The sequence below is a fragment of the Microtus pennsylvanicus genome, chromosome 14, assembly GCF_037038515.1.
Source record: "Microtus pennsylvanicus isolate mMicPen1 chromosome 14, mMicPen1.hap1, whole genome shotgun sequence".
Classification (NCBI taxonomy): Eukaryota; Metazoa; Chordata; class Mammalia; order Rodentia; family Cricetidae; genus Microtus; species Microtus pennsylvanicus.
In genome coordinates, this window is record NC_134592.1 from 42,042,458 (window position 1) to 42,057,035 (window position 14,578).

Genomic DNA, 14,578 nt, shown 5'->3' on the forward strand with positions numbered 1-14,578 from the left:
ATATTTTCTTTTTATAGAAGAATATAAAAATTTGAGCTAAAGAGAGATGATTTTATCATTCAGTCACTGATTAGAAAACTGTTATGCATAAAGCCTCATTACTTAAAATTCTAATATACTTAACTTGTGCCTGATTATACAGCCAAGATTTAAGGATACCTGCAATAAAACATTTTATCTTGATAGAAAGAATTTTTTTTTTTTTTGCTCTTTTTCAAGGCAGGGTCCGTATGTTTAACTGTGGCTGTTTTGGAACGCCTCTCTATAGACCAGACTGGCCTTGAACTCAGAGATCCACTGGGATTAAAGGCATTTGCCACCTTACCCAGTTTATAATAAAAATATTTTTAAAAAAGGCTGGTGTTGGGAGCTGGGTACCTGAACCAGGTCTACTGCTTGCCTTGGCTTGATCTACACGGAGACTTTAACACTAGAAAGCATCTCTTGAAAACTGGTGTGTGACCCCCTTCAAGAAACCCTCTTTGAATCATGCCCTCTGCACTAAGAACTGCTGAAATTCACCGTGAACATGAAGCTTGTTTCTTTTTTTTCTTTTACTTTTCTTTTTTTTTTTTTTTTTTTTTTTTTTTTGGTTTTTGGTTTTTCAAGACAGGGTTTCTCTGTAGCTTTGGAGCCTGTCCTGGAACTAGCTTATAGACCAGGCTGGCCTCGAACTCACAGAGATCTGGCTGCCTCTGCCTCCCGAGTGCTGGGATTAAAGGCTTGAGTGACCACCACCCGGTGAAGCTTGCTTTTTATGCTTGATCTCAACTTTAGTCACTCCGGCTGAGTACAGACCTACTCACCCTTGTCTGCATTCATCCCTAAATCGCTGCGCATGCCGGAATCTAAATATAACACCGTTAAAGCAACAACAGAAAGTGTGGAAGGCAAAGGAGGGAGTATGAGTTTCTGTTCTGCTGCTCTGACAAAACATCCTGACAAACAAAGCCTCAGGGAGAAAAGTGGCTTGGTTTGGTTTGGTTTAGGTTTTGGTTTACTATTCCAGAGGAAGAGAGTCCGTGGAGGGGAAGGCATTGACGAGCAGGGAAGTCACAGTATCAAGTACAGAAACTGGCTGGTCACACTGCATTCCCATTCAGGAAGCAGAGCAGCAACAAGAAGTAGGTCCAGGCTATGAAACCTCAAATCCCCTCCCTGTGGTCTACTTCTGCCTGAAAGGCACTGCTCCTATGGACTCCACAGTTGCCGAATGGTGGTGGCGCACGCCTTTAATCCCAGCACTCATGAGGCAGAAGCAGGCAGATCTCTGAGTTCGAGGCCAGCCTGGTCTATAGAGTTAGTTCCAGGAAAGCCAGGGTTACACTGAGTAACCCTGTTATACTTTTACGTATATACTTATACTTTCTAATCAAAGCATTAATAATCTTCAAAACTCCGAAAATGCAGAGTTGTGAAGTCCAATCCCAATAGATAATCTACAAAATGACTCCCAAATCTATAAACATTAAAAGAATAGACTACCATGAAAAACTTAGAAAGAAGCAAATTCCTGAGAAAACGACAAAAGACAACATTATATACTATATATATGCATATATATATATGTTAAAGGCATTAAATTTTTGAAGACCTTCCCTTAAAAAAAAAAAAAACAAAAAACACAGGCCCAGAAACTTGTATTGGCAGATTTCATTAAGTATTCAGAAAAGAAATAGCATCAATATTATATAAAATAAAATTTCAAAATATTTGGAGAAATTATACTTCTTGTGCTAAGTAACCAATAACAACCCTATCCCTCCAGGTACCTGTTCTATACAAACCCTTTCCCCATCTAGGAGATTCACTACCATATAACTGAATATGGCACTTCCAAGATAAGATTTTTATTTTTACTTTGTTTTGTTTTGTGGAATTCACTATGCAGACCAGCCTGGCCTCGAACTCACAGATATTCACCTGCCTCTACAGTGGTAGAACAGGTGCTTACACCCACACCCCAACTTCAGTGCCTAGAAAGAAAAACATAAACTCTGGAGCTTATCTATTCTTGGGACTCTTTCATGAAACACCATAGCAATAAATCTGCTTGGACCATGTTTCCATTAGTTCCTAGTTTATTATACATTAACTTCTTCACATAACGTATGTTGTAATTTCCATTCTCTTTTCAAATAATATAAAACCAAAACACATGAAATAAATAAGAAATGCAATGTACTTTCCAAGGAAAAATTAGAAGCACTAAATTTACCCTAGTAATGATGATTGCCCACTATAAAGTATATGATTTTGCATTTAATTGTAGCACATTATATAGATTAGATTGCTTTTTGCAATTAACCTCCAAAAGGAATTAAACATTAATGAGTAACTGAAATATAAACAAGATATCCATAATCTAAATAATGCAGAAAAAATCTACTTCAAAATATATTTTAGATTTTTAAAATATATTTAAATTACCTTAAGCAAGCATTCTTTTCTTTTCCTTTGTGAGACAAAGTCTTGCTATGTAATTCAGGATGGCCTACAATCTGCTATCCTCCTGCTCCAGCCTTCCGAGGGCTAAGATGACAGGTACAGGCCACCATGCCCAGCTAAGGGTACAAATCTTTTTGTCTTTAAAATGTTACTGGCACTGGGATGCAGCTCAGCTGACAGCCCTTGCCTGACATGCACAAACCCCTCAGCACCAGGTAAATGGGGTATGGTGGTGCATCCCTGAAATCTTAGCCCTAGACAGGTAGAGGCAAGAGGAAAACAAGTTCAAAGTCTTCCATAGCTTCATGGTGAGTTCAGGGCTAAGCTGTCATTCCTAACACCATGTCTCAACAAATAAATTACTTTTTTAAAAACTATTGCCCAATATTTCCAATAAGGGCTGGGAAGATGGCTCAACAGCACAAGAAGAAGAAACTGAGTTCAAACTACCAGCACTCATGTAAAAAGTGAGGTGCAGCTACCTGTCCTAGGGGGAGAACACAGGACTGCTGGAACTGGCCAGTCACCAGCCTTGCTTCAGGTCAGCAAGAGACTCCATCTCAAAAGCACAAAGTGGAATGTGATAGAGCAAAATCCTTGTGTGTGCACAGGTGAGCACATGCACACACACATATGTATGTATATATATTTGCTTATTAGTGTCAAATGCAGCTCGCTTTGCCATCAATTTGGCATAAGGTAAGTATAGATATAGAATTTGTATTTATTAACACCATATTCACTGATTTTTTTTATTTTTTAGGCATAACCCTGGCTTGTCCTGGAACTTGCTCTATAGACAAGGCTCATAAAAATTCACCTGCCTCTGCCACCCAAGTGCTGGGATTAAAGTTGATAAGCCACCAACACCCTTCAGCAATAATTTTTTTTAGATTTATTTATTTTGTTATTTTATGTGCACGAGTGTTTGGTGTGCATGTATGTCTGTACACCACATGCATATTGTGCCTGAGAGGGTGGTGAGAACTGAACACTGGTCCTTTGCAAGAACAACAAATGTCCTTAACCACTGAGCCAACTGTCCAGCCCCAGTAATCATTTTTAAAATATCAATTAAACATGACCTACTTAGCAAAATCTGAAACAACACTAAAAATTGAGTATTGTTTGTTTAAAAACAACTTAGATATGTCAACAAAATAAATATTATTGGATTACTTATGAAGAAACTATATTGAATACTGGTAGATTGCAAAGCGTTTATATTTAAATGGGATGAGTTGTTTACAAGTAAATCAGAGTTAATGTCAGACGCAGTTCGCTTCAGAGACCTGGAAGTAGAATAGCAGGCTCATTAAATATATATGAATCCACAGTGCAGAGACACTGCACCATATTGATGGAGCCTTCATTAATTTTCAATGATGTAGCTACTATATTTGTGTTCTAAAAAAAAAGGAATATATATTCATTTGCCTTCATCTCAAAGTAATTCTTGTTTTTTACATGTTTCAACTTAAATAAAAATCTAACACTCCAAAGCATTTCTACTGAAGTTCATTAAACTTTACATTGTCTTTTCCATTTATAGAGCATTCATATACATATTTGCACATATATAATATCTGTACACAAAAAATATCTCTTGATACACAACTTGAAAATGAAATACAAAAAGTGAAGGTATTGAAATTACTTCTTCTCAAAAGTGATAAAATTCATTTAGCCTTCTTGTTATCTAATCATAATTATAAAATAAATACCAACACTGTTAGTATATCATATGCCAAGGATAAAGATGTGGCAAAATGCAGCAATAGCCCACAAAACCATGACTGAACATTTAAAGTTTTAGCAGTGTTTCTTTTTGGTTTAAACTAATATCCTAAAAAACAAAATGTAAAGAGAGAATTGTTCTAAGTAGATGAAACTCAATTTGATAATATAGTATTTTCCTCTTATGCTATTTTCATTCTAAACATAGAAAAGTACAGAATGCAACCTTCATAGAATCTTATTTAGCAAACATGATTAAAATTTAATTGAATAATCCCTATCAAATGTATACACAAAAGATTGGAAGGGCTTTCGTTTCCCTGTATGTCTGAAAAGAATGGTGGGTGTGGAGTATTAGCAAGATTGCGAAGACCCTTCTAATTTCTAATTATCAGGTTTTCCAGCTTCCTGTCAATCCTTTTGTACAAAGTTCCTCACTAAGCCACATCAGACTCTCCTAAGAGGCTCTCCCCTTCTCTTCCTCAATGGCTGCCTTATACATCATTTATGCATTTGAAACCACCAAACATTTTGTTCCTTGGTGCTTCCCTTCATCAGTTTAAGATGTATCCACTAATCAAAGGCCCTTTTCCTTTGGTTGCAAGATTTCAAGCTCTTGTTTCTTCTTCTTTTTGGGTCTCACTAAATAGCCCTGGCTAGCCTGGAACTAGGTAGACCAGACTGGCCTCAAATTTACAGAGATCAGGTCATGTATGGTGGTGCACACCTTTAATCCCAGAACTTGGGAGGCAGAGGCAGGTGGCTCTCTATCAGTTTGAGATCAGCACAGCCAAGACTACATTGAAAAAGAAAAGTCATAGAGATGCACCTGCCTCTGCCTCCCAAATTTTGGAATTGAAGACGTGCACCACACATGTCAATATGGCAAGTTTCTGTTTATTATTTCTTTAACAAATAGTACTTTTTTTTTTTGGTTTTACAAGTCAGGGTTTTTCAGTGTAACAGCTCTGGCTGTCCCAGAACTCACTACTCTGTAGACCAGGAAGGCCTCAAACTCCCAGAGATTCACCCGCCTCTGCCTTCCAATCCTGGGATTAAAGATGTGAGCCACCACTGCCTAGCAACAAATAGTACTTTATAACAAGTAGATTATTTAAAAGAATAACATAAAGCCACTTTCATGCCTCAATTAGAAATGTTTAGATGATTTTCTTTCTTTTTTAATTTTATGTGCATCAGTGTTTTGTGTGAGTATCTGTGTGAGGATGTTGGATCCCCTGAACTGTGAGTAACAGACAGTTGTGAGCCGTCATGTGGGTGCTAGAAACTGACCCTGGGTTCTCTGCTCTTAACCTCTGAGCCATCTCTCCAGCTTGTCAATTACAAATTTTTATAACTAAATTTTCCTTGTAAAAATACAAGCTAATTTCCTCTGGGTCACTCAAAAGAGCTAAAAACACAGGGGTTATGGGTGGCGAGGCAGAAACCATGCCTGCCATTCTTTGTTATACAACAACCCTAGTAATGTTTAAAAACTATTTGAGCACAAAATTCACCTAGATAAGTAATATAAAGTATGGGTCTTCTCCCCACCTCACCCTGAGAAAAAATTGTAACAGGGACCAGAAGTTTGTATTTTAAACAGACATCCCAGATGATTCTTTAATATGAGGCAAGTCTGGGAATCAATGACCTGGCAATTTTATTGAGTGTACAAGAAAGCCTACAAAAAATATCAATTACTAAAGAGTAATAACTAATAACTTATTGTTGTTTTTTTGTCTTTGAAAATAGATTTAGCACAAACTATCTCCAGGCTTCTCACTAAATTATTCTCATTCCATATACCATTTTAGGCTCCACTTGCTAAGTAAATTAGGAAGCAAATTGCCAGACTCCTAAAACTTAAACCTAACAAACCATTTTTTTTATTACATTTATTTACTTACTTGGGGGAAGAGAGTGTGTCTCAGAGATCAGAGGGCAACTTGCAGGAGTTGGGTTTTCTCCTCCCACTATGTAGGTCCCAGGGATCAAGCTCAAGTCACCTGGTTTGATGGCAAGCACAATTACCCATTGAGCCATATTGCCAGTTCAAGAAACTATTTTTTATGTAGAATATTGGCAATATCTCTTCATAGGTAAGGGTAAATTCTTAAATTTACTTAACTGTGCCTCAAGCAATCCCTCACAGCCTTAGAATGAATGACTAATTTTCACTAAATGTACACATTAAATAGCCAATCTAGGCTCGAGAGTCAAGAAGGCTATCATAATACTTGTTAGATATACTTCATGCCCACCAAAGAAGGAAGTGATGAAAAAAACTAATTTTATTTCTGTTTCTACTTGTAATCTAAAGGGCTAAGCAATTAATATGCCATTGTTTCGGGCTCTTACAGAATAAAATAATTTGCATATTAACCAATAATTCTTAAAATTCAACATACAATTTCCTATTATCTGTTTGACTCTTAGGGCACAAATTTGATAACATGACTTCATAGAAAGGAAGCGCTGAGGACCACAGAAATGACTCAGTGGTTAACAGCACTGGACGTTCTTCCAGAGAACCCAGGTTCAATTCCCAGAACCCACACGGTGGCCAACTATCTCTAACTACAGTTCCAGGAGATCCGACTCCATATATACAGGTAAAACACGCATATAAATAAATAAATGAATGAATGAATGTTCTAAAAGGTGTCCATAAGGCCAAATACCCTAGGATACCTTCTGTCACCAAAGTTCCCGCCTGCGTATGCCCCAATATCAGCACTCTGGAGGCCAAGAGAGGAGGATCTTGAGTTTGAGGCCAGCCTAGGCTACCTAGTTAGTTCATGGCCAGCTGAGCTACAAAGCAAAATCCTGTCTCAAACAGGTTGGGAAGGGGAGAGAGGTACTGGAGAGTTGGCTCAGTAGCTAAGAACACTTGCTGTGCAAGCATAAGGCCCTGAACTCAGACACCAGTACCCACAGAAAGAAGCTGGATATGGCCTTAGGCGCCTGTAGCCAGAGCACTACGAGGGACGGTTAGCTAGCTTCAGGCTTAATGAGAAGCCCTGTCTCAAAGGAATAAGGCAGAGAATGATACAGCAGGTCACTGGGCATCCTTTGGCCTCCATGTTTATACATACTCATATAGGTGCACTTGTGCACACGCGCGCACGCGCACACACACACACGTTAGCACAAAGCTAATAATTCCAGCATTCAAATTGGGGCAGGAATATCAAGAATTCAAGGTTTGTCTAGCTACAAAACACATTCCTGGTCAACATAGGCATATAGCACATAGGTTGAGATGTCTCAAAAAAATTTTTAAAAAGTAATAAGGACTGGAGAGACAGCCAAGAGCACACAAGCACTTGCTGCTCTTCCAGAAGACTTGGGTTCAATTCCTAGCATCACATGGCAACTCACAGACATCTGCAGCTCCAGTCCCAGAGAATCTAATGTCCTCTTCTAGCCTCTGGAGGCACTGCATGCACATGGTGCATGGATATACATTGCAGGCAAACACCCATACACATAAAATAAATAAATAAAAGTCTTTAAAAGGCACATCAGTTATGCTTTACTGAATAGACGGAGATCAGTTGGTGGGGCTGTAATTCAGAATGCAGGAGTTCCTTGACCAGAGACCCATGGAGGATACCCATATGTCTTCTAACAACCCCCAATAATGAATGCCCTCTCCAAAGTTTTCTGCCCAAAGAGGGTGCTGTTTCATAATTTGGGCACTACAATATAGTACTTAAAATAAATGAACACCACTTACTAATTAGTCTAACCAACAAATGTTTTAATTAGATATTACTCTGATAAAACTCAATATAATTAACAATTCAGATATAATACAAAGGACAGCAAAACACAGTAAACAAAGCCAAAGAGATTCAGCAAACAAAATTCAGACTCTTCAGCAGGACAACTCCATCACTAACTATTGGGTACAACAGAAAATAAAATGAGATAGCTATATCACAGACAGACAGGCAGACAGACACACACACACCCATGGGAGTGGGGACATTTTGGGACTGGCAAAAAGAATGTTAAAAGCCAGAGATGGGGAGGAATTCCATGAAATACTGTCATCTAGAAATGTCCCAGTCATTTCAACCTTGAGCACACAGCAGCAATAGACATCTGCCCTTCTACATCACATCACAGAGGGGGTGTCTCGGTGGTGGGATGGGGGAATAGCATCTTCAATGGTGCAGTCACTGGTGGAGTATTTGGAAAGAAGTTCAAAGGGAAAAGAAGGGGAATAAAGTAGGTAATGAAAGATATTATCTCAATACATTTTATATGCGTGTATACATATTTTATATATATATACACAAATGTAAGTATATATACAAATATGTGTATTTCAAAGAAAAATTGCAGAGAAATTAAACAAAACTTCTCCAAAAACCTAATAGTCTGCCAGTCACAGTAGCACATGTCCAAAATTCCAGAACTTTTAGGCAGAAGAATTTAAAGTTCAAGGCCAGCCTGGACTACCACTTGAGGTCTAGTCTTTACAAGTACCTGATAATATACCAACAGTATCCCTCATTTCCATTGTTCATGTATTCCAGTTGACTACATTTACTGTATTCAGTCAAGCTGCACTGTCTGAAGCAAAATAAAGGTGAATTGGGAAAAGGAGCAGATGAAGGAAATTAACAATCCTATTATGGCAATTATAAATACTGTCCATTGTGCGACTCATGCCTAAGAACGCTGTCTATCACACTGTGATTTACCTTTCGTAAGAAGACTGAAACTACAGGAATATACATGCTGAAAATTTTATAGTACCTTTAACCTCAACCCACCTTTTACTAAACCACTTCGCCATAAAACTCTGACACTTTGACAAAATTCTGCACTTATGCAAAATACACCGGTCACTCTCCCTCCTTTCCCCATCAAGCAACCAAAATGCATTTACTTCCTAGAGCCACTTTCTGGGTTCTAGACTCTCAAGACCGACGGTCCTGGGAAGTCTCAGGCTCATTTCCTATGCTGAAGGGAATGGTACCCACATAAACTCACCATGAGATTGCTTATGGTAAAACGCTACAGTGCCTGGAATATAATATGCACCCAATAAAAGCCAACCATTACCTATCTCCAAAATAACTGCCTAGAGTCTGTATTTCCTTTCTTTACACGATTAAGGACCAACCGAATACATCAGGACTCATACACACACAGAGAAGGTTTTCCAGTTAATCCATTCAATCAATAGCAACAGTATACACCCACAGTAACAACAACAACAACGTTTCGTAAGGAATTAAACACTTCAGCCAGAAGTCTGGAGTCTAGTTAACAACACAAGGCATGGAAACAGTTGAGATTTTTCACTGGTTGGAAAAGCAGGTGCCACAATCAAAACTCCCAAGTTCAAAGTAGGCCAGAGAAGCTCGGGGCAAGCGGCTACAGATCTTTTAAAGGAACAACTCCGCCTTTTTCCATTTCCCCCCTCGACGCAGAAACTAACCACACCCTTTAGGTCCCCCCCCCCCCCGAGTTGCCTCCTAGCGTCTCCCAGGACTGTCCTCCCACCCTAGGAATCCAGGGTCTCCAGACTTACAAAGTGTGTCCGCACACGTTCACCATCAGCTTCAGCGAAGGGTTCCGGTATTTGGTGGTCTTACATCTGGGGCAGCCCTGATCGTCCATGGCGTCTCCTCTGCTTTGGCTTTCCACCCCCGACGCCTGATTCTGCACTACCACCTACGAGCTCCCCCCAGACCCGACGTCAAGCAGGCTCCTACCAACAGGCACTTGGCCGGAATGGTCCTTCGTGAAAGAGCACCGGCTGGAAGCCAGGCGCCGCGACATAAACGTTCCGGGAGTGAGTTCTCAGATCCTGGCGCTACAGTTCCATCATAACCTTAGGTGAGGCAGCTCAGTATATTGGGGATGGGAGAAGGGATGCTTTGAAATTATACACCCCTTGCCTAATGACACTTTACAAGGAAACCTCGTATTAGAAAGTTAAATTCTCGTGTGGTTTGAAAATGGCCACATGATTTCGAAGATTTAGGCTGGTGTACAGACTAGTTTTTTCTTTCAGGAAATTGGATAGTCTGTGTTGTATACGTCTTTATACTTGTGTAATCGACACATAATTTGATTCACATATATAAAGACTAGAAAAATGCTAAGTGTGGTGGCTCACACCTATAATACAAGCACTTTTGAGGCTGAAGCAGAGAATTGCCTTGAGTTGGAGCCCACTCTAGGCTACATAGTGAATTCCTTACAGCCTGTGCTACATAGGGAGACCGTGTCTCAAAAAAATAAAACCAAACAAATAAGGCAAAATAATTGTTTAAGTTCATGAAAGCTATCTAAACACTATTCTTTGCACCCCTAATGCAAATTCTTACTAAATGTCAGAATACTTGTATAAATAATATCTTGCACCTGTTCTGCGCAGAGACCTTCCCCTCAAGACTGCCAGGCACGCTGAACTGCCAGGCACCTGGCTCTCATATATCTTACCCCAACAAAAGACTACATTTGTTTTCCAAAAATATTGAATAAAAGATTATTTTATAAAAACAATTCGAGCTGGGTAGTGGTAACACACACGTTTAATCCCAGAACTGGAAAGACAGAGGCAGGTGGCTCTCTGAGTTGGAGGCCAGCCTGGTCTACAGAGTGAGCTTCAGGACAGCCAAGGTTACACAGAAAAACTCTGCCAAAAAAAAAAAAAGGAAGGAAGGAAGGAAGGAAGGAAGGAAGGAAAGAAAAGAAAAGAAAAGAAAAAGAAAGAAATGAGAATGAAGGAAGGAAGGGTAGAAGGGAGGGAGGGAAAAGAAATAATTCACATAACTTTATTTCAACAATCCCAAAATCTGAGAGCCTGACTCTCTTTTTGGCAATAGTAAGTCTCATTCACTGCATCACAGGAAGACTTAAAGCTCTACTAGATAATGAACTACACTTACTGTAAGGGACACATCTTATTCATCTCTGAGGCACAGCTTTATTGATATTTAATGAATGAAGACAAAATGAATTAATAAATGACCATCAAATAACAGTGAAATGTGGACATTTTAAAAGCCAAGCTTTTTTTTTTTAACTTAAGCAGTCTTTAATGAAAACTGTGTGTGAGACGCCCCTACTCCTGCATTTTCTCAGTTGGTTTTTCCTTGTATTTGCCTTCTCATTTCTTCCTTGTCGAGACCTGGCTTTCCTTTGCAGGATCTTTTTGCGGTCTTAGTACAGCTTTAGCCTGGTGATAATGACCTTGCTGGGGTGGATGCCCACATGGACGGACAGTGGTGCCATTAGCCTTCTCGTTGCACTCGTTCAATGTAGATGACATCCTTCCTGTACACTTGGACCACTTTGACAATCCGCTGGCCTTCGTAGTGCCCTCAGACAACCTGAACTTCATCATCCTTTCGAATGGGCATAGGTGGAACATGATACTTCTGCCTCAGCTCTTTGGAAAGAGGTGAAGCCTTGATCTTTTTCTGAATGTGAGAAGGTGCGTTGAAATGCCATTTGCGGTTCTTGCTTTGGTCAGAAGTCACAGACGGATTGAAATTCGTTTTGGCAGCTGTGATGCAGCAATGGCCACAAAAGGAAAGAGGCCATACATCTTTTGTAATTACCTCCATTGAACTGAAATTCTGTTTGAAGTGAACTTGTAGACAATGTTTTATGGTTCTGTTTGTTTGCTTGCTTGTATGAGTTGTGGGTTTTTTAAAGTTTTTTTTTATTAAAAGTGTGTGTGTGTGTGTGTGTGTGTGTTAATGTGCCACAGCATGTATGTGGTAGTCAGGGGACAACTAGCAGGAGCTGTTTCTCTACTTCTACCTTATGGGTCCTGTAGATTGAACTCAGGTCGTTAGGGTTGGTGATGAGTGCCTTTCTTTACTTGGTATGCCATCTCACCAGCCCTGTTTTGTTTTGTTTTAATATTCTTTTCATTACTTATTTGAGAATTTCACACAATTTTGATCATATTCAACCCTCTCCCCCAACTCCTAGGTCCACCCTTACCACTCCTTTCCTACCCACTCAATTTCATGCTCTCTTCCTCTCCCTCCCTCCACCCCCCTTCCTTTCCTCTTTTCCTCCCTCCCCCCCCCCCATTGTCTTTCTCTTTATGCCCCCCGCTTTCCAGGACAGTTTATATTGGTCAATTACTCTTAGATTTGGGGCCTACCATGAAGTATACCAATGATCCTCCATCAAAGAAAACTGACTCTTCCTTTCCCAAATGTTATCAAATGCCAATCTTTCCTCAGTTAAGGGTGGGACTGCTTGCCCACTTCTTTTTTTTATGGTTTGGTTTTTGTTTTTGAGACAGGCTCTCACTCTGGCCTGGAATATACTGTGTACTCCACAGTTAGAGGCTAACCTCTAACTCATGGAAGTCCTCCTGTCTCAGTATTCAGTGAGCACTATACTTGTCTCAGACAAGGTTTTTCAAATTAGCACATTACTTGAATATCAGCTGTGTCCAACCTCAGCATTTTACCTCTCTACAGAATTCTCTCCTCTCGATAAAAACATAGAAGAAACAGTCCCACTTCCTTTTAAAAACTGAACATAGAAGTCATCCATAGGTTGAAGAGAGAATTAGGGTTTCCATATGTTATGGACAGGGAAACATGACAAAGGGCTACATATCACATTCCAAAGGAAGCAGGTTCTGATGGTTCAGGACTTGACATCAGTGTATAAACATCAGGGGCTCACTTTGTAAACTATATTCTCTCCTTGATCGTAATACTGTTCACTAATAAAAGTTAATCAAATCCAAGTTTTCTAAAGTAAGAAACATGAAAAGCCATGCTGGTCTGGAGGTCTGTCATCCTGCACTTGTGTTTTGGAAAGAGCCACAGTAAACCTATCGCCAAAATGCAACTCTCCCAAAAGTAAAGGTAACTTTAGGGTCTTTACATTTTAAAAGAGCAGGAAGCTTCTGGTGCATTAGTGTGGTCCCTGAGCCAGGAAAGACAGACAGTTTAGTCGATACTATGCTAAGATGCCATCCACTCAGCGGGCACTATTGCTTATTAGCACCAGAAAAGTCTTTGAAAAAAGAGAACTTCTAACCGCACTGTAAAGTGAATTGCTCTTCTTTCCCTTCAAACCTTAAGATCAAGGGAAAGCAAACACTAAGACGTGTGGAAGGAAACTGCTAGAAACGTTTCCATTTGCCATGTTGGCAACAGCTAACAGAGAAGCCCAGAGACAACAGCTGACTTGGAACTCTGTCAGATACTGCGCTCCTAGAGATACAGGCAGCGGAAAATGCTGTTTATAGATAGGAGCCACAGCACTAAGAAAACTGGGTAGAAATAATGGCTTACTTACTTGCTAGTTACATGATAACTCAAGCATTGATTTTCCCAATAATAAATTTAAGATAACACTTGTACAGAGTGAATGAGATATTTCATTTAAAATGCTTAACACTATACCTGTTGATTCTCATTCACAGTAATAATATATTACCAGTAACATCAAAAAGAAGCAGTGTAACTCATAAGAGAAGCATGACCTGCTTTCAAATCAGACAATTGTACTTGTGCCTAATTTTTTTAGGCCCTTACCTCAGTTTCCTTCTTCGGGTGTGTTATAATGATGAAATTGTACCATCGCTTGGGCTTACATGATGGACTCAAAACACTGCCTTGTACAAAACTGAAGGTGTGAAATGAACACCATCATCACTGACAGAGAGGGCTCAGTCACACAGGACAGCAAGAAAGCTTTGAGGAGAAAAGTATTGACATCATCGGACTTCCCTTTCAAGTGGAAGCTCAATCTATGTTGGGGGAAACAACAGCAACAGCAACAATCTGTCAAGCTTCCTGCTCTCTGAAGACAAGCTACCTGAACCAATTAAGTACAAGGCTGCTCTTGCCAAATCTGCCGGTCCAAGTTTGGAAGGAATCTACCTCCCTCGGCACTGTTTTCTTAAATGCAGACTTTCTTCCTTGCCCCAGGGCTATATAGATGCTCATCAGGCTTTCCTTTTCAGGGGGTGGGAGAAGAGCCTGGCTGTCTGGTCCCTTTGTTAAAGATAACATCTCTCCCCAATTCTTATGGAAAACAGTTCCTTCGGAGTGGCTTAAATGCTCCTACAGAGCCTGTCCAGTAGGATGCAGGTCCTTAAACCTGAAAGTTGGCCTAAAACACTGAACTAATCCGCTCTGGAGTTTTTCAAACAGGCAGTAAGGAAAAGTAACAGTCTCTTTGATGATACTCCAAGAATTAACTGGGACTATAGGGAGCCATGAAACTTCCCTCCTGAAGAAAGCTCCTTTGGAAACTAGAGAATAGAACGGCAGATCTTAGTCTTTCCAGCTCCATTCCTGACCTTCACATTGTTCGGTATCTTTTAGGGTTTGACTATAAAACATGCTCTACTAGCCCAAGTGATCAGTGTTTATTG

The 14,578-nt window shown here is 39.8% G+C and overlaps 1 protein-coding gene and 1 pseudogene across 1 annotated transcript in view; both read right to left on the bottom strand.

The window, feature by feature from the left end:
• The window catches only part of Mnat1 (MNAT1 component of CDK activating kinase), a 127,278-nt gene extending 117,329 nt beyond the window's left edge, over window positions 1–9,949 (bottom strand). The window contains exon 1 of the mRNA XM_075947644.1: window positions 9,740–9,949. Coding sequence (XP_075803759.1) covers window positions 9,740–9,828 — 89 coding nt within the window. The 5' untranslated portion in view covers window positions 9,829–9,949. The remainder of the gene's footprint in view (window positions 1–9,739) is intronic.
• A 1,332-nt stretch (window positions 9,950–11,281) lies between these two features.
• On the bottom strand, window positions 11,282–11,786 carry LOC142834719 (large ribosomal subunit protein uL24-like; annotated as a pseudogene).
• Window positions 11,787–14,578: the final 2,792 nt, after the last annotated feature.